The sequence below is a fragment of the Pseudonaja textilis genome, chromosome 11, assembly GCF_049901715.1.
Source record: "Pseudonaja textilis isolate UNSWEBS1 chromosome 11, rPseTex1.2, whole genome shotgun sequence".
Lineage (NCBI taxonomy): Eukaryota > Metazoa > Chordata > Lepidosauria > Squamata > Elapidae > Pseudonaja > Pseudonaja textilis.
The window spans coordinates 17165642-17185344 of NC_142000.1; the positions used below are offsets into that span (position 1 = coordinate 17165642).

Genomic DNA, 19703 nt, shown 5'->3' on the forward strand with positions numbered 1-19703 from the left:
GCATATAGTCCCCCTGGTCTCTACAATACAGATCATCCTAGACTTATAACCCTTCACTTATGGACTGTTCAAAGGTACGACCACAAACCATGATCCAGTGCCTGCATTTTATTTAAAGCATAATCTCTTAGATCTGCAATTAGAATAGGACCACCAGCATGGTTTTAATAGTTTTATTAGGAATTCAAATATTTAACAGATAAAAGTATACAAACAGCTTGTGCATACAATGGGGCAAATTTTACCCCTCTGCCACCAAAGAGGGAATGTTTAATAAGGATGCTTCATACAGCAACTGGTTCGCATTCGTTTTCAAGGAGAATGACGGCCTTGGGAGAGTCTTGTATATCTGGGGGGGGAGAAAAAAATATCCAAAAATGACCTTACCTGCTTGCAAAGCCAGTCAAATTATTTTCAAAGTAGTTGTTAGCCCAACTCAAGCCTGCTTAGGTTGTAACCTTGTTTGCAATGTAAAAGTTGGGCTCAATTACGGTCATTAAGTTGAGGACTATCTATATTCTAAAACTTGTGACTGGTCCCTAAACTTGTGACTGGTCCCTATGTGCTACTGTGCAAGATACAGTTCCGAAGCAAACAGAGTTTGCTGATAGCCTGATGATACTCACCCTCTGTAAAATCCCCAAGGCTGACCGTTTTTTCCGAAGCTGGCAGCGAAATCCCCATCGCTTTACGGACTCCATATGTGCTGACAATGTCACCTGGAGCCACCTGTTGTGCCAGCTCTTTCAGGTTATTGGTCACCTTTTCCGCTGAAAAAGTAGAGAAATGGATGGATGTAACGTTTTAGAAGGCTACTTAAAACCTTTATCTTCAATAAATGTTTCAACACCTTCCCTCAAAACAACACTATAGAGCACTGCACACCAGAACAACTAGACACAAGGACAGTTTTTTCCCAAAAGCCATCACTCTGCTAAACAAATAATTCCTTCAACACTGTCCAACTATTTACAAAGTCTGCACTACTATTACTATTAATCTTCTCATCACTCCTTATCACTCATCCCCTCCCACTTGTGACTGTATGACTGTAACTTTGTCACTTGTATCCTTATAATTTATATTCCTGGTATGATTTGACTGCTTATTGTACCCTATGACTATCATTAAGTGTTGTACCTTATTATTCTTAACGCTTGATGAATGTATCTTTTCTTTTATGTACACTGAGAGCATTTGCACCAAGACAAATTCCTTGTGCGTCCAATCATACATGGCCAATAAAGAATTCTATTCTATTCAACAACAACGTATGTTTTTCAACAAAATGGCCATTCTCACTCAGAACATTTGCAAATATTATTACTGATTATTTAAAAAATCGTAAAGGCCGGATATCAATAAATAAGCATTCTTAATTCTTACCCAAATGCATTTCCTTGTAAGAGGGGCCCAAGAGACAAATCATATTAGGTGGTGGTTTTGTACTTAGCCGTTCATTTTGAGCATCCTGGAGGTCACAAATTAATTTTGTGGTTTCATCCAGCTTTCTCTGAAATACTTCTGCTTCTGGGAAATGAAAGACAAAGCGGCGATAGCCTGATTATACTCACCCTCTGTACAATCCCCAAGGCTGCCCGTTTTTTCCGAAGCTGGCAGCGAAATCCCCATCGCTTTACGGATTCCATACGTGCTGACAGTGTCACCTGGATTTTGCCACACAAGGTCTTGTAAAGCCACCTTGACTCACCTTCAGAATCAAATTCCTCAGCAGCCACCCCAAAATTTGTCACCGCTCTCAGTGCTGTAAGCCTCTCTTTATTAAGGCCAGAGTCAGCCTTGGCGGGACCTGTTTCGATTATCTAGAAATGCAAACAAAGAGATGGTCTTAAAATCCAGGGGAAAAAAAAATAAACATGTACATCATGCTTCTCTCATCATGCGCTACGAGACTACGGTGAGTATATTTTCTTGGGAAAATCATGAAGGACCAGCTTAAAAAAAGGAGCAAATTTGAAAGAGGATCACAAGGATATTTTTTTAAAAAACTGCTTATGTTTACATGCTTTTACAAAGTAAAATATGAAAGATTGGGCATTAAGTCATAATACTGGTATGTTAAAAATTAAGTATTAAGTTAACATTAAGTTAAATGTCCAAAATAAAAGGACCAGAATAAGCTCTTGAAAAATAAATAAATCTAAAGGACATTTCTGAAATAAAAGGACTGTCCTTTATAATTAAGTACAGTAGGTAAGGTCATTGCATTTATGAGCCACTGTGTTTATAAGCTAACTAAAGTCCTAAAGATGCTTTCTCCAAAAGGCAACTGGATATCGGTTCCGAATAAACTTCTTGCGTGAGAAGTGAAATACACTATTTTGAAAAGGGGGCAAAAACCCGCCAAGAAAAGCACCTTTGGGACAACCATGGCCTGGATGATTGAGAATCTCCCGAGACATTGAGCCAGCTAAAGAGCAGAGACAGAAAAATCCTCTGGTTAAAAACCGCACCAGTCCTGGAATGTCCAACGCATTTATAACTATCTCACCTCTACGTCTTTTGTTGTATCCATCTTTTCACGTACGCATTCTGTGTCCTCTGTGGTCTGCAACTAGAAAAGAACCAGGCAAAGTAATGAGAAATATAAATAAAACTAAAATACAAATATATACCCTGGGTGCAATCCAATAATACCGTCAGTCAATAATAGTTATTCGGTCAATAACCAGCAGCATTTGAAAAAGACAAAATGGAAACAGTGAAACAAATGCAGTAAAAAAAAACTGACAGCGAGCAAAATAAATTGCAGAATATACCATCCATTCCTCTTATATTAATACAGTTATTTGTCCTGGATAAAATAGAGGCAACGTATCTCCCTACAGTTAATAGTTAAGATGTATCAAATCAAATAATATTTTAAAATAAAGGTAAAATGGGGTTTTATTTTGAGCAATTAAATCTTACTTTCAGTATTATTGTTTTTTGGAATTACCAAACACTTTTGACACGGGTCTTATTTTATTCTTAAGTAGGAGCTTTCTTCCTATGTACAGGTAGTCCTCAAACTTACAACAGTTGGTTTAGTGACCGTTCAAAGTTAAAAAGGCCTTGAAAAATGGGACTCGCGACCGTTTTTCACAGTTACGACTTTTGCACATCCCTAGGGCCACGTGATCAAACTTTGGAGGCTTGGCAACTAGCTCACATTTATGACCGTTGCTGTGTCCCAGGATCACAGGATCCCCTTTTGCGACCTTCTGACAAGCGAAGCCAATGGGGAGGCCAGGTTCACTTAACCACCGTGGTTACTAAGTGAACAACGGCAGTTGTTCACTTAAGAACTGTGGCAAGAAAGGCTGTGAAATGGGGCAAAGGTCACTTAAAACACGTCTCACTTAGCAACATTCATTCTGGGCCCAATTGTAGTCGAGGACCTCCTGTAATCTGGGCACGGCTAGTTTGACGAAAAGACGGACCAGGGGAGACATGATAGCAGTCTTCCAATATCTCAGGGGCTGCCCCAAAGAAGAGGGAGTCAAGCTATTCTTCAAGGCACCTGAGGGCAGGACAAGAAACGATGGGTAGAAACTAATCAAGGAGAGAAGCAACTTAGAACTAAGGAGAAATTTCCTGACCATTAGAACAAGTAATCAGTGGAACAACTTGCCTCCAGAAGTTGTGAATGCTCCAACACGGGAAATTTTTAACAAGAGATTGGACAACCGTTTGTCTGAAATGGAGTAGGGCTTCCTGCCTAGGCAGTGTGATGACCCAGGGTGGGACAGAAAAGCAACAGAATCACAAAAACAGGTGAAGTCCCTTTAATTCCTTCAACTTGGCCTCAAAGGTCCAATTATCATTGACTGGAGAGAAAAAAACTCCCCCACAAACAGATGCGAAAAGGAAGAACTTCCGCAAAATACATATAAATTATAAACAGGAAAAAAAACAACCACAAACGACACTGAAACAATTAATGAGACGAGGCAGAATAAGGGCTTGAAGATGTCTACAGATATGGAACTACACACACTGGGAAGGATGCCAGAACTCAGATAAGAACTGACAAACTAGAATTATTTCATGCTTTGTTTCCAGCACAGGGCCATGCACAGTTTGTCCTTTTAAACAGTCCTCACAGCTGCAGCCCATGAAGGGGATCAAGGCCCTTTCCTCCCCTATAGACCACGACATTCACGTTTCTCCCTTATCCGCTCCGCCTAGGATGAAGAGGGGATGGGCCTGGGTCTTCCTCTGAATACCCAGCCGGCCTGTGCCCTTCCCCAGTTTCCTCCACAACCTCCGGAGCCACACTCCCACTCCCTGTCAGTGGTTCCTCCTCTCCCTTGGAGTCAGATTCTAACAGGGGCATGACAGGCAAGGGGTTGGACTAGAAGACCTCCAAGGTCCCTTCAAACTCTGTTTATTCTACTCTAATCCCAAGATCTTTCCTGCTGCCATAGCAGCAATCCCCCCTCCATGCAGGAGTAACAAACAGTCATCTTGGTTTCTGCTCCATGGAGAAAAAAGTGAGTTCTTTTCCCCCGTCATTTAGTCGAATATTAACAGGCTAACTTCTAACTTGGATAACCAAGAAAGGATAAGCAAAGAAAGGTTTCAACTTCTGCCTGAGCACGAACCTCCTTAACGCGACAACGTTTATGCTGCCGTTTATATGCATTCACACGTGAAAGTTCTCACCGTCTCGAGTTCCCGGAGGGTGCGAGAATGCTCGCCTTGTGTCAAGACATCCAGCAAGCTGTCAGTCATCAGACCAGGGTGATCATGGGACTTTGCCAAAAACTCGTTGATGCTAAAAGCAAGGGGCGCAATTATTTTCCTATTAATTACAACTTGCCATTCCCGCAATCTAGTTAAATTAACTTCCAGCCTACGAGGGAGCAATTTAAAAAAAATTTTTTAATTACACTCAAATATCTCTCTTTTCACTGAGTCACCAGGTCCTTGTTCTGGTGATTAAAAATAACCAGACTTTTTTTTTTTTTTAAAGCGGAAACATAATTGAGGAAAGTTAAAAAAAAAAAACTCCGAAAGAACAGATGAACAGAACCTACAGGGTGTGTTCCTTTCTGCTAATATTAAATCGTGAGCTGTGAAGGGGCAGTGCGGTGGTGGGATTACAAGATTTTTACCACCGGTTTGGTGGGCGTGGCTTGGTGGGCGTGCTTTGCGCAGGCACAGGGGGATTCCAACCCACCTGCTGCGAGGCTGCACTCTCCCTGTCACTTCAGCGGTTGCACTTCAAAAGCAGAGGAGGATAAGGGTGAGAGTATGGGAGTCCGGGCAGCAGAGAGAATTGCTTTGATCCCCGCTGCTCATCGCCACTACCAGCTCTGCAGAACCAGGCCAAACCGGTAGAATGCCACCACTGGCGCAATGGTTAGAAAGCAGTATGGCAGGATAATTCCGCCAACTGCCAACAGTTCGATCCTGACCAGCTCAGGGTTGACTCAGCCTTCCATCCTTCTGAGGTGGGTAAAATGAGGAGCCAGATTATTGGGGGCAAGAGGCTGACTCTGTAAACCACTTAGAGAGGGCTGGAAAGCACTGTGAAGAGGTATATAAGTCTATTGATATTAAATAACAGAGAAACCTATAGATGACGCAACTATGACCTTCAAAGAAAGTGCATATGACGCATCAGAACTAAGTAACTTGATAGTTACATGGTACATTAAAAGGTATTTTGATGATGCTTGCAAACATTATTGCATGCATTTTGGCCTAGTAAATCTGAGCACAAATTAACACGAAGGGCAGAAAAATATGTACAACTGGTACAACATCTTATATTTATATTCCTGTATGAACTACCATGATTCCTGGCATATTTCATCCAAGGGAGTGGAATTGCAAAATAACTAGCAATGAAAGACTTTCCTGCAGACACAATAATTATGTTTTCCCCTTTTACCGGTTACATTGAAACAGCAAATACGTAAATATTTTCCCTCTTTCACAGTTTCGTTTTTATACTTTGTACTGTTAACAGCAAGCTGAGTTGTTTTAAAGATTTTCTTGTGGCACAGCTTTTAAACGCCCTATATAATTATTTCAGAAAAACAAATACACAACAAAAGTAGGACATTTTGGTAGAAAATGAGGGATGAAGTGAGATTCTCTCATTCTCTCTCTTTTTTTCTTAGAAAAAGGGTAAACCAAAGCATTTGATGTGAAAGCGTCTTAAAAAAACCTTTCACTCTAGCAACTGTAATCTAACAACCAAGGGAAATCATGCTTGCTGGAAGACTTACTTGAAAATTCCTGGATTGGAATCTTCTCCGTAAGTAGAGTAGATTAAATCGGAATCATCCTTGCTAATGTTTGCAAATGTGGAATCGTACGCTGGAGCATATGAGCTGAAAGGCCCATAGTTCAAGTACATCACTAAGGGGAAATGAAGAAAGAATTAAATATCTTGAAATGAAGCAGGAATTAAGTATCTTGCACACAAGGGGATGTCTTTCCTGAACACTTGATGGTGCCCTAGAGAATTTTTATTCGTATCGTGTTTCTTCAAAAGCACCATTAGTCATAGGAAGAGAGAGTCCAATATTGTAAATTAAACTTAGGAATGTTGAGAGTGTATTTTGTTTAAATTCTGGTCACGATAACACTATTTTGGCTTCTAATGCCAGTTCAACTAGTGCCCCGATGGCACTTTCAGTGGAAAAAAGGTTTTATACTCTGACTCTTAATTGAGAGATAAGACAAACAGAAAAGAATATTTGTAGCTCAGGGTTGAAACTAGGGGTTCCCTGAGCTTGGATGCTTTCTTGAAGACGTTTCATTACCCAACTTACTAACATCATCAGTACTACAAAGGAGTGCTCTGTTTATACATAAACCCCACACTCTCTTCTAGCATGAAGTTACTTAATTGGGTGATAAAATGTCTGCAAGAAAGCAACCAAGCTCAGAGCACAAAGGACCCCACAGTCCTCCTCTTCATCTGCCTTCTTATCTTCCTCAATTCTATCAACCCCTTTCTCTTCTAGTGCTGATGAAGTTACCTAGTTGGGTAAATGTCTGCAAGAAAACAACCAAGCTCAGAGAGCACAGAGGATCCCACTAATAATACAAAGAACCCAGTGAGGAAAAGTGATACTTTAAAAAGAAATTCTGAAAAATTCTGACTGGAGCTTGGTTCATTTAATCCAAGGCTCTTCAAACTTGGCAAGTTTAAGGCTTGTGGACTTCAACTCCCAGAATTCCTGAGCTAACATAACTGGAGGAGGAATTCTGGGAGTTGAAGTCCGTAAGTCCCAAAGCAGTCGAGTTTAAAACTCCGGATTTAACCAAATTCATTCTTTATGGGAAATTGGGTTGCTTTAATATAGATGTAGCCATTACCTGGGGTTACTTTGTTCCTTTTGTCTTCCTTAAATCCTTGTAGAGTATTGACACCTGACTGAAGTCTTCCAGCCGTCGCTCCTAGCCTCATGGAACTGTAACCAATCTCTAAAATTCAAAAGAAAAACAGGAGAGTAAGGATCCGAGAGATGATTTTAAATGATTCGCACGAAACAGAAATACATCCTTCTCACTAATGCTCTGTGTGTAGCACGTTTTAAGATTTTTCTCACGCTTTTGCAACATAAATTATGGAAAAATAATTCCTTACGAATGCTTTTGCCCCTGGCTTGAACACTATAATAAGTGCATGTCAAAGAGGATCATATTTCACCACCCCGCATGAGTTTTGATGCTGACTAGGAAGGAGGTGTCTATGGAGGCTCTCAGTCATCCAGGTCGTGGTCGTCCCAAAGATGCATTTTCTAGAGGCAACTGGACTTTCTGTTTTTTTCTTTGAGGATGTTTCGCTTCTCATCCAACAAGCTTCTTCAGAGAATATGAAAGAAGGGAGGGGGAAGAAGAAGAAGAAGAAGAAGAAGGAGAAGGAGGAGAAGGAGAGGAAGAGGAGGAAGGAGAAGGAGAGGAGGAAGAAGGAGGAGGAGAAGGAGAAGGAGAAGGAGGAGAGGAAGAAGGAGAAGGAGAAGGAGAAGGAGAGGAAGAGGAGGAAGAAGGAGAAGGAGGGAGGAGAAGGAGGAGAAGGAGAAGGAGAAGAGGAAGAGGAGGAAGAAGGAGAAGGAGAGGAAGAGAAGGAGAAGGAGAAGGAGAAGGAGAAGAAGGAGAAGGAGAAGAAGGAGAAGAAAGTGAAACCTCTTCAAAGAAAAACCAGAAAGCCCAGTTGCCTCTTTAAAAAGCACCTCTGGGACGACCTGGGAAGTAGAGAAATCAGCCTCAGCCTCTTCTTCATGGGAGAGTTTATCCCAATTCCAGATCTCTTATGGGAAAGAAATCAAGCGTGATTGTGGTGAAAAAGGACTCGAAGAGAGGAAGACAGCAATCAAGTGGGAGGGAAATAAAAAGATAGCCACAAAAGATTAAATAATATAGAAATAGCTATAAACCTATTGCAATAAGGAGACTGCAGATGTAGGAAAATAAGAGATAAGCAAAGAACTACTATGAAGCTTAGACTGAAGGAACGGGACTTTAAATTTTGTATGAGAGTTTTTTGTGATCAGTATTGGATGAAGGAAAAACCCTGCTAAAAGGGTGATTATAACACATTCAAATCAAGTAATGGAAGTGGTGAAGTGTTCCCCACATCACTCAGTTGAAAAGTTGGCCTTTGGAATGGAAGCACGTCCAAATTTACATTTTAGCAAGGCGTTCCTAAAATCTTCCTCCCGTAGCTCAGCTCACTGTTTTTTTCCAATCAAAGGTTACTCATTTGAAAGACAAACTGGTTGAGGTATGTTTAATGTCAAAGTTGGGGGATCTGTTCCTCGGGCTTTCGAAGAAGGAATAGTCCAGTAGGAATAGTCCCCAGCACCAGTTTTAAATGAATCATCCCCACCGTTTGTAAACACCCCCAAGGAGGAACATTAAAATCGCTCTAACGAACATTACCTCCTGCCATATTTTCGACTGGAGTAAGAAGTCCCAGGGTGGTTGTGCCATCAGACTTTCTTCTCTCAAACTCACACTGAAAAAGATATTCAAGCGATTGAAGCGACCCCTCCGCAGAAGAGATTAAAACGCTAGCACCACACTGAGTAAAAAACAACAGCTAAGTAACCATTTTGCTAACTCAGGGGTCTTCCAACTTGACCGCTTGAAGACTTGTGGACTTCAACTCCCAGGTTTCCTCCTCTGGTCATGTGAGCTCAGGAATTCTGGGAGTTGAAGTCCTCAAGTCTTAAACTTGCCAAGTTGGAAGAGCCTTGTGCTAACTGCTTCAATTAAAGGAGATTTTTGAGGGTGCTAACATTTAAAGCATTATGCTGAGACTCAAGAGACTTATACCGGAAACTTAAAAATTAATTTTTCTAAAGGTTGGTATCTTTCGTCTGCTTACCTGAGTGTTTGCAGAACGTTTGGTCAACTTTCCTCCTGAATCTTTAATTATACGTTCAATCAGTTCTTGTTCCTTTTCTAAATTACTGTTCCTAATTTTTTCTTCCAGTAGTTCTTTCTCTCTTCTGGAAGAAAAAAAAAAGGCAATAAAACACACATTAAAAACCTATATAGGGCCTTTTGTTCCTTTATAGTATATAAAGTGTTTAAAATCGGCATGATAAGAAAAATACACAATCCTTTGGACTTTAAATATTAGAAATGGTAATAGCTAATAATTGGTAACAGCAACCAGTTTTTGGGTTGTTGTTTTTTTACTAAGTGCTTCCAGGTTGAAAGGATTGGCTGGTGATATCACTGTTGCCTGTTGGAACGTCAGTTGGGGGTCTCCTTTTATGTCCCCGGCAAGAGCTGGAGCGAAGGATGGGAGCTCATCCCACCCCAGGGTAGTATCTGGATCTCAAATGCAAGCTTGCTGCCTGTCAAGCCAGCGTCCTAACCACGCAAGCCATTGTGCTCCTCTTCAGTTAAGAGTAAAACCGACATTCAGTCAGTGAGGTGGACATATATCGGGAAGTGGCTTCATTACACGAGCTTGTCATTACCTCTGGATTTGCTAGCCCAATTAGAAAAAGAGTTTTGAATATTTTGAAACAATACTGCCTTCTTCCTGGGAGTGATGCGGTGACCTAGAGGTGGAGCTCTCGCCTCACAATCAGGAGGCTGAGAGTTCGATCCTAGGCAGAGGCAGGTATTTCTCTCTCTGGGCGTGATGAGAATATATCTGCTGAACAAAACTCCACACTGGGGACAGGAAGGGCATCCGGCCAGTAAACACCCTGCTAGCTCCATTCCAAGTTGCTCTGGCTCCACCCCTGATTATGGGGTCATTAAAAGAAGATGATGATTGCCTTCTTCCCGGGGCTGAGAGGGAGTGACTGGCCAAGTTTATCCAGCTGGTTTTGTGTCCAAGGCAAGACTAGAACTCACTATCTTCCTCTTCCTAGCCTGGCACCTTAACCATAACATTGAACTGTCTCGCACAGTTACCAGCTCCTGATTCTACTGAAATGAAATGAAAAAAAAAATAATAATCTTCTGGGGGAATATAATCACTTTTTCAAATCTTTGCTGGGGCTTTTAAAAGCTCTGAGGTCTAGGTCTGTGGCATCTCCATCTTTTCCGGGACTTTCCTCTTCTTCTCCCCCAGACTGCAAGCCGGTTTTGTCCGCCTGTTTCCTGCTTTTCTGAAGATCTGCCATGAAGTCAATGCTTTGTTTCAAGCTCTGGATTCGTTCCTAAGAGAACAAAACACGTTAACGTGAATTTGCCGTTTTATTCCTACCAGCTGAAAAAGCAGCACCACTTAATGAATTGGGTGCCTAATTTTCCAGCCGTTAAAAAAAGGACGTATTCGACAAGGGACGTTTTAGAAGAGTCCTTGATGGTTTAAATTTTCCTTCAAAGGGATGATCCCAAGAATGAAATATTGTAAAGCAGCGTTTCTCAACTCTGGTAAATGTATGGATTTCAATTCTCAGAATTTCCCAGTAAGCGTGGCTGGCTAGGGAATTCTGGGTGTGGCAGTCCATATATCTTAAAAGTTCCCATAGTTTACTTCTGTAAAGCATGTTTTGCAATAAAATTCAAATGAGTCTACTCAAACGTCCTATTTATGTCAGCAGGGTTGACTTTTTGAAAGTGTACCTGGGACTATAATGAATCTTGAAGGTGAAATCAGCTGCGGTTATATAGCCAGGTACCAAAGCAGCATTTCAGATAGCATGTCAGCAAGTCTAACCTTTCACAATATAAATAATCTGCATTCCAAATAGCAATAAATGTTACTATTCTAAAACTTTCTTCTTCCCTCCATCAATTACCTGACTGAGTATTTTCATTCCGGAATGTAGGAGCTTTTTTGCAGCCTTGTAATAAATAGTCTCTGGTTTATTATAGACCATCGCATTTGTACACATCAGTCTGAAATTGTCCTGTATAAATAGAAAAATTAAGGCATATATGAGTGCCGAATTCTGGGATCGAAATGCAGGCCAAGCTATGGAATCTGAGTTGATTACAGAAGGAAACCATTGTTTTAGGCAGATTTAATAAAGTCTCCTGGCATTAAAAGGCAGTGCCATGCCCCTGTTGGATTCTGACTCCGAGGGAGAGGAGGAACAGCTGACAGGGAGTGGAAGTGTGGCTCCGGAGGTGGTGGAGGAGGCTGGGCAGTCAGTGGAAGACCCAGGCCTATCCCTTCTCCAACCTAGGGCAGGCAGGGAGGAGAGGATAAGGGGGAGACGTGAATGGTGTGGTCTATGGGGGAGGAGAGGGCCTTGATCCTCTTCATGGGCTGCAGCTGTGAGAACTGGTTAAAAGGACAGACATGCATATGGGCCAGTGCTGGAAACAAAGCCTGGAAATATCTCTAGTCTGTCATTCCTCGCTGAGTTTGGCGTCCTTCCCAGTGTGTGTTCCGATATCCGTGGACATCTTCAAGCCCTTATCATTGTCTGGTTCCCTTAATTACTTCAGTGTGGTTTGCATTGTTTTTTCTAGTTATAATTTATAGGTATTTTTAGTTTAAACGGCATGCCTTCCTTTTGGCAATTGTTTGTGGGGGAGTTTTTTTGTCTTCAGTCAAGGATATTTGGAGCTTTAAAGCCAAGTTGAAGGAATTAAAGGGGCTCCACCTGTTTTAGTGACTGTGTTTATTTTGTATCCCTCCCTAGGTCGTCACAGGTAGTCCTTGACTTACAACCATTTGTTGAGTGACCGTAGTTACAATGACACTGAAAAAGTGATATGTGACAGTTTTTCACACTTACGACCGTCACATGGTCATGTGATCAAAGTTCAGATGCTTGGCAACCGACTCATCTTTATGACGGTGGCCGTTTCCCAGGGTCGTCCCGTGACCCTCCTTTTGTGACCTTCAGACAAGCAAAGCCAAAGGGGAAGCCAGATTTGCTTAACAACCGTGTCGCTCACTAAACGACCGCAGAGATTCACTTAACAACTGTGGCCAGAAAGGTCACCAAATGGGGCAAAATTTACTTAACCGCGGTTTCACTCGGACAAACGTTAAGACAGAGCCACTGTCTCACTTAAGACTCAAAACAGTAATTGTGGCTTCTATTGGTTGAGAAACATCACACGGCTACTCAATCCAGCGTCTATAGGGGCAACTCCTTCCTTCCTTCCCACGTTCCAACTCGGGACACGTGGCCTGCTACTTTGAACGACTCCACGGGCAAAGAGCAGAACGAAAGCCAGCAGCACCTGGAAGATCTGGGCTCTCAGGCTGCTGGCTCCTCTCGTGGCCCTTTCGATTCCAACTCCCTTGTTACTGCAGGCAAGGAAACATGTACAAAAAATAATAATAATTAGGGAGGAGGGGAGATGATTTATCCAGAGGATGCTCTAAGGATGCTCCCTCGACGTTGCCTTCAAGCTGGAATGACAGGCCGGGCCTGCAGGTGAGATTTCAGCCCTTTCTCTATCGACATCAGCTTGCAAAATGTTGGGTTGCGAGCAGCTGATGAGCTTCGCGGATGACAGATCCTGCGTGAGGCCAGAAGGGCTGGTGACAGACCTCTGATTTTTACACTTTGCTATTAATGCACCGATAAAGGCGCCGCGTTCGTCACCGACAGTTCTCCCCAGAGATCACAAGAGTTGTTTTGTCAGGTTGGATGCATTAATGCACCACCACAACTGCCTTGCCTTTCTCTTTAATGTGTACAAATGGAAAGGTTGCGCGGAGACAAGAATTTTAACCAGCAGTGCTCAGGGAGAGGAAAGAGGCAAGTTTAACATATAATACGTGTTTGCCGTTTGTTCCAACAAGGGCATTATTTATTCCAGAAGCGATAATGGCAAAAGAAGAAGAAAAAAGACGTTTAGTTCTGATTATGTGCAAAAATTTCCACATAATCAGGGGGGGACTTTCTTCTCCTCTTAAGTAAAAGGCGAAACTCAAAATATTTTTTCCCTCTTCCTATTATTTGGTTGGATAAGTTCCGTTTGAATTTCAACTGCTTAATCCTTTAGTTGTCCTGCAGAAGAGTGACTGGGGACAGCCAATGAACTTCTGCAATTATTATACAATTATTACTGATCTATTAATCCAACAAACATGCAGGCAGGTTCTCCTTAAGGTTGCATACAATCTTAGCCACCTTGTTTTACACTGTCTCAAGCCCTAACACAGGCAGTCCTCGGCTTATGACCACATCTGAGCACAAAATTTCTGTTGCTAAGTGAGACATTGGCTAAGTGGCTTTTGATCCAGTTTACAACCTTTCCTGCCACAGATGTTAAGTGAGAGTCCCTGCAGCTGTGAAGTTAGTAACCACGGTTGTTAAGTGGATCTGGCTTCCCCGTTGGCTTTGCTTGTTTGTCGGTCACAAAAGGGGGATCACATGGATAGTGGCCATGTGACCATGGAGGATGCTACAACGGTCGTAAGTGTGAAAAACAGACATAAGTTACTCATTTTTTTTTCAATGCCATTGTAACTTTGAACAGCCACTAAATGAACTGTTGTAAGGCCGTGATGGCGAACCTGTAGCACGCAGCGCCATTTGCGTGGTTATGCGAGCCCCAGCCAAACGTACCTGCACTGCACATGCATGCACCTCCCAGCTGATTTTAGATCCATTTGAGGCCATTTTCGCCCTCCCGGAAGCTCAAGGAAAGACTCTGCAGCCTCAGGAGGCCGAAAAACGGGCCTTCTGGAAATTCTAGAAGTGCTGAAACGGGCCTATTTTCAGCCTCCCGAGGTTTCCCTCAAGCCTCCGGGAGGGCAAAAGTGGCCTCAAATGGGCTCCAGAGGCCCTCCGGAGGCTGAAAACTGGCACTTCCAGTATTTCTGGCCCATTTTTCGACCTCCTGAGACTGGAGAGGCTTCCCTCGAGTGTCCGGGAAGGTGAAAATGGCCTCAAATGGGCCGAAAATCAGCTGGGAGGCGCATGCATGCGTAGTGCAAGTAAGGGGGCGGAGGTGTCATGCGTGCATGCGCGGGGGGGCAAGGTGCACTGCATTGTGGGTGCTGGCATATGCCGCGCGCGATCAGCACAGCACCACAACAAGGTTCGCCATCACTGTTGTAAGGGCTACCCATGAAACGTATTTTGTCCTTTCAATTTTCTGTTTTTTGCAACCATCAACTCCAACCCTATAACCGCTTGCAAATTATTATTTGAAGAAATTCAACAAAGCTTTTCTCAAAGCAAAGGGAAGGGAAAAAAAAATTCTTAAAAACGATTCTTCGCTCATAAAACTAGGAAAGTCCAGTCTCCAAGCGAAAGGCATGTTTTGACAAACTCTGCCCGTCACGATTGCGACTGCAGGCAAGTGTTGACATTTAATCCCCTCTCGGCAAGTTAGGATATAAATTATAAGCACCTTTAGCTCTTCTATGGATTGGTAACCATTGTTCTTTATCTTCTCTTTCATGGTACTAAAATCCATTGGGCGTTTAATGATCATGGAGTAACCAGGAGCGATGAAGTCCGTCACAGGAAATGAAAAGAAAGCGTTGGGATCCTTTCTGTGAAGAAATGAAAAGAGCAGCGTTTCATGTTTCGTTTTGTATAACAAAGAACAGAGTTTACTATTAAAGAAGAAGACACGACTTCCGACTTAAAAGAAAGTAGAAAACTAAGATGAAACTAGAAGCAGATCTGGCCTTATGCCAATCTCTTTTTATTTTAAAAAAAAGTTTTTAAAAATGTAGAAATCTCTCTGTTCCCATCCCCCCATTTTATACTAATATTATATGATTAAAATGTGGTGGAGATTTCTAAACTAAACTACAGAGGATATTGATCTCTCTCTCTCCATCAAATATGATGCATTTTGATATCAAGGGCTTCTCGTTCAAGGCCACTACAGGCATGCAAAATGTTTTCCTCTCCTTTAAATGTGATCTCTTCTGCAAAATGGAGACTAAAGGCCACAAATCTATAAGAATAATATCATAATAGCTGGATTATTTCAGAGTAAGCAATTTGTAAACGCAGCACAATTACGAATCAAAGCACTGCAATAATCCCTTTGGGTATTTTTAAGAGAGCGAATATTAAATTCAGGTGTTAGAAGAATTATGCCCCAAGTATGCAACTTTGATTTAGCTTTGACCACTGATATTACTGAGGCATTAACCTAATTCCTATAAAGAATAGCAATTCATACACAAAACACAGCAACAGCTCACCTCTGCAGTTGTCTTACAAGCTGGTTCAAAGCTTCCTGAAGAGGAGTTTGTTCCACTTCTAGGATAAAAAAGACGAAAGGAAACAAAACAGAAAAGAACTCTCTGTATTTGGATGGAAACAACGTATTAAATCGTGACAAACAAAGGATTAAAGAGCGACACAAAGACAGTGAGATACGTTTAAGAAGTCTGTTTATCCTTCATTATTTTAACAAAGTTTCCTCATCAGTGAAGATACTCTGAGTTTCATTTTTCCACAGGCTGTGCAAACTAGCAAAAGTCTGCGTCTTTCTCCAGGAGAATAACATTTATTTAATTTTAGAGGAATTTGCCAATGGGTTTTAGGCAGAAAAAAAACGACACAGACACATCCTGGAGAAAATGACAAAGTATAGTTGATGCAATGCTTATTTAAGATTTATCTTGTTACCAATTTTTGCAACAGTAGTTATGGTTTAGGACCATTATTTTATGAATGATGTTTTTTTACAAAAACAGAAAAAACTTCATAGCAATTTGACAGAAAAATAGCATTTTCTTTACCTTCCTGTTTTGCTAAACTGCTTGCTAGCGATTTTACAAGAGGCATTTCCAATCTTAAAGGAGACTGGCATTTAAGTTCTCTTTCTCCTTCGCTCTCACCAGCGTCTCTATCTCGCTTCTTTTTATCTTCCTGAGGAAATAATAGAAAATGCTGGTGAAACATCAATGCAACCGGTTGCAAAATATTAACTGCAGCTTCCTTCATGCAAGACTTAAGTCAAAATTATCCTGCAAAATTTGGCATAAATCACTGTAGTTGCATTAATTAGGATATTCATTCACGTTAAAAGCATCTCTGTTCACAGGAGGAACACAGGAAGTGGAGTCATATCAGGTGAGACAATTTGCTCATGGAAATGATTTCTACTAAGATACATTTATGGGGTTTCCTATATATATTTTTTCAAGTATCTGGAAAATGGAGAGTCTGCAGATACTGAATCCCAAACCAGCATGAGCAACGAGGCCAGAGTTGATGGGAGCCACAGCCGAGCAGTATCTAAGAGTCACAAATTCTTCATGAGAGTCTTCTCTAAAATAAAGGAATTTTCCAGAACACTCTATCTATTCCCCCCACCCAATTTAAATTTAACCAATATTTGAAAGGGAGACTTTCTATCTTTTCAAACTTGTTCTGGATTATTTTCATGCCCCACTTAATAATCTCAAATACAATCCAACATAAATATCTTTAACGTTTTAATAGCACTTAGCAATAGCACTTAGACTTATACACCACTTTACAGTGCTTTACAGCCCTCTCTAAGCGGTTTACAGAGTCAGCCTATCGCCCTCAACAATCTGGGTCCTCATTTTACTGACCTCAGAAGGACAGAAGGCTGAGTCAACCTTGAGCCTGTCAGGATCGAACTGCTGACAGTCGGCAGAGTTAGCCTGCAATACTTCATTCTAACCACTGTGCCACCGTAGCTCTTAAAGCAATCCAAGTAACTATTCTAATAATTACCTTTACTTTTCTCTTCCTTTTTTCCTTTTCCTCACCGGGGACTTGTTTTTCCATTTTTTTCCTTTTCTTTCTTTTCTTGTCTTTGTGTTTTTCATATTCGCTTTTGTCTTCATACAGGGATGAATCGTGAACCGAGCTCTGAGTAGACAGTTCTGCGACTTCATTTCCTCCCACTTTTAAGACCAGTTTTAATGGTTTTTCTACATATTCTTGAAGAAACATACAAAGAAGAACTCCTGGTTAAACTTTCTAAATATTGGTAATTGTAACACCTAACCAACTCAATTGTGAATTTAAAAAACTGATTAATATTACAGGTAGTTCTTGACTTACAACCATTCATTTAGTGACAGTTTGAATTTACAACAGCACTGGAAAAGGTGACTTATAACCATTTTTCATACTTACAACCATTGCATCATCACATGGTTCCTTTTTGCGACCTTTGTACAAGCAAAATCAATGGGGAAGCCAGATTCACTTAACAACCGGGTTACTAACTTAACAAGTGTGATTCACTTAACTGTGGCAAGAAAGGTTATAAAACATGGCAAAGCTCACTTAACAAATGTCTCGCTTAGCAGTGGAAATGTTGGGCTCAATTGCCGTCGTAAGTCAAAGACTAACTGTAGTTATGATACTTAAAGATAGAACTATTAGCAGATTAAGACTTCATAGAACAGATCTCAGACTTGCTTTAAATATTTTGAATTACTACTGGAAATTAGCAATAATTCAGCCAATCATACCAGAATATACATTTATCCACTGACCTTGACAAAGATTTTAATTACATCATCTGATTGCTCAAGGAGCAATGCTTAACCCTTAGCAACATCACTAGCCAAAATGATATGCCCAGAGGCAAGTTTTCACGTTGTTCTGAACCACAATACATTTGCTTAGTGTGATGTTCCCTTCCGAGTTCGAAATGTATTATAAATATTATTAGAAAATTTTTATTTTTTATACATGTCTTTAACTGAGCAATACGATTCCAGGTTACAACATTCATACGTAATCATAATTACATTTCCAGCTTTCTTATCTAGTTTAATATCAAATCGTTATCTATTCCATTGATGAAATGCATTACAAATATTGATGTGCCTCTTTTCCAAACAGCTTGAGAAAAATGAACAATTCAATATTTGAAGGCTTAAACAAACTGCTTTCATAAAGAAAGAAGCTCGAGATACTGGGAACTGCAGTTCCTCCCAAATTAGATTTTACTTGGAAGTGAAATAAAATGAAGTTTTCCATGCAACTAAGAGAAAAAACTGCATGAAAAAGATTTGCAAAATTATACAGGTGGGACAGGCACTTAAGTTAACAAGGACATGGATAATAACACATGGAGGTGCAAAGACCTGAAACAATGTGCATATATATTTTGTTAGAAATGTCACCCTCCTGGCTGGGGCTGCTGGGAACTGTAGTCAAGCCACAATTGCAGAATTGCGGTTCCTTTTGACAGGAGATACTGGGAACTGCAGTTCCTCCCAGTAGTGGATTATAGTAACTGCAGTTCCTTCTGATGGGATACTGGGATCTGCAGTTCCCTGCAGTAGTGGATTATGGTAACTGCAGTTCCTTCTGACAGGGGATACTGGGAGCTGTAGTTCCCCCGCAGTAGGAGATTTTGGGGGCTGCAGTTTAACCCAGTTAGGGATTCTGGGAGCTGCTGTTCGCCTCTGGCAGGGGATTCTGGGAACTATAGTTCCTTCTGACAGGGGATAAAGGGGCTGCAGTTCCCCCCAATCTAGTAGAGGCGGGGGGGGGGATTTGGGGGGCTGCCATTCACCCTGGTAGGGGATTCCGAGATTTGCAGTCCCTTCTGACAGGGGATACTGGGAGCTGCAGATCCCCCCCCTTCCCTCCCAGCAGGGGATTATGGGAGCCCTGGTTTTCCTCCCCAAGGTTGACAGAGCGAGACCCTCGGGCGGCCCCTGCTTCTCCCTTCCCTCCCTCCGGAAGACAGCGGGGCTTCGGGCGGACGGGAGGCGCTCCCGGCCCACCTCTCTCTCTCCCCCCCCACCGCCACACACCCCATCCGGGCCGCCGGTACCTTCATACGGGTATTTCTCCCCCTTGTGCCGCTTGTGCTTCTTGCCCATGGCCCGCATCGGGCGGCGTGACGTCACCCTCGCGTCTCCCGGCTCTCGCGAGAGCAGCAGCGAGGGGGCGGGGCCGGGGCCGGGAGGGAAGGACAACGGGGAGAGAGAGAGAGAGAGAGAGAAATGCTCGCGAGGCGGCGCTGTCGGGTTCTGCGCGCGCGCGCTCTCTCCTCAGAAGTGGGGCGGCGTTGTCGGGCCCATGCCGAAGCACCCCCCCCCCAAAAGAGATTCGTGTCCCTCTATATATTTCTAGCTCTATGGACCCACAAAAGGGTGGGAGGAGGGGAAGGCAGCGAGCGGCCAGGACCTGCCGAAGGGCCCGCGCCCTCTAGTGGCGCCCATCTATCATTGCGGCTACCCGTTGCTTCGGCTCCACCCTCTGCTGCCTTCCGGTGGTTGCTCTGGGTTTCTGCAGCAGGAGCAACCTGCTCTAATGCACCTATCCCAGAAAATCGGGGTTGAAACCCTACTCCCTTCTCGTGCTGATGATGTTACCTAG

At 42.3% G+C, this 19703-nt stretch overlaps 1 protein-coding gene across 2 annotated transcripts; it reads right to left on the minus strand.

Moving 5' to 3' along the window:
• Positions 1 to 158: 158 nt before the first annotated feature.
• BRD7 (bromodomain containing 7) lies at positions 159 to 19295 on the minus strand. Of its 2 annotated transcripts, none has more exons than XM_026713950.2 (17): positions 19156 to 19295; positions 17088 to 17296; positions 16121 to 16250; positions 15578 to 15635; positions 14767 to 14911; positions 11238 to 11348; positions 10471 to 10652; positions 9356 to 9479; positions 8908 to 8983; positions 7342 to 7449; positions 6243 to 6375; positions 4669 to 4780; positions 2513 to 2569; positions 1712 to 1823; positions 1387 to 1530; positions 627 to 770; positions 159 to 349 (listed from the first exon to the last, which is right to left on the minus strand). In XM_026713950.2, exons 1-17 carry the CDS (start codon positions 19211 to 19213, stop codon positions 285 to 287), a joined length of 1968 nt encoding a protein of 655 aa, XP_026569735.1. In that variant the 5' UTR covers positions 19214 to 19295; the 3' UTR covers positions 159 to 284. The 2 variants fall into 2 exon arrangements, with proteins under 2 accessions (XP_026569735.1, XP_026569733.1); XM_026713948.2 differs by having other exon boundaries at positions 2513 to 2575.
• Between the last annotated feature and the right edge of the window lie 408 nt (positions 19296 to 19703).

What these genes read in the sequence shown, in the direction of transcription:
- BRD7 (XM_026713948.2), bottom strand. Translation starts at nt 19,213, where the DNA reads ATGCGGGCCATGGGCAAGAAGCACAAGCGGCACAAGGGGGAGAAATAC. An exon ending in AAAGGAAGAGAAAAGTAAAG is followed by an intron (nt 16,251 to 17,087) that starts GTAATTATTAGA and finishes TTATTTCCTCAG; the next exon opens with GAAGATAAAAAGAAGCGAGA. An exon ending in GAATGAAAATACTCAGTCAG is followed by an intron (nt 10,653 to 11,237) that starts GTAATTGATGGA and finishes TTGTTCTCTTAG; the next exon opens with GAACGAATCCAGAGCTTGAA.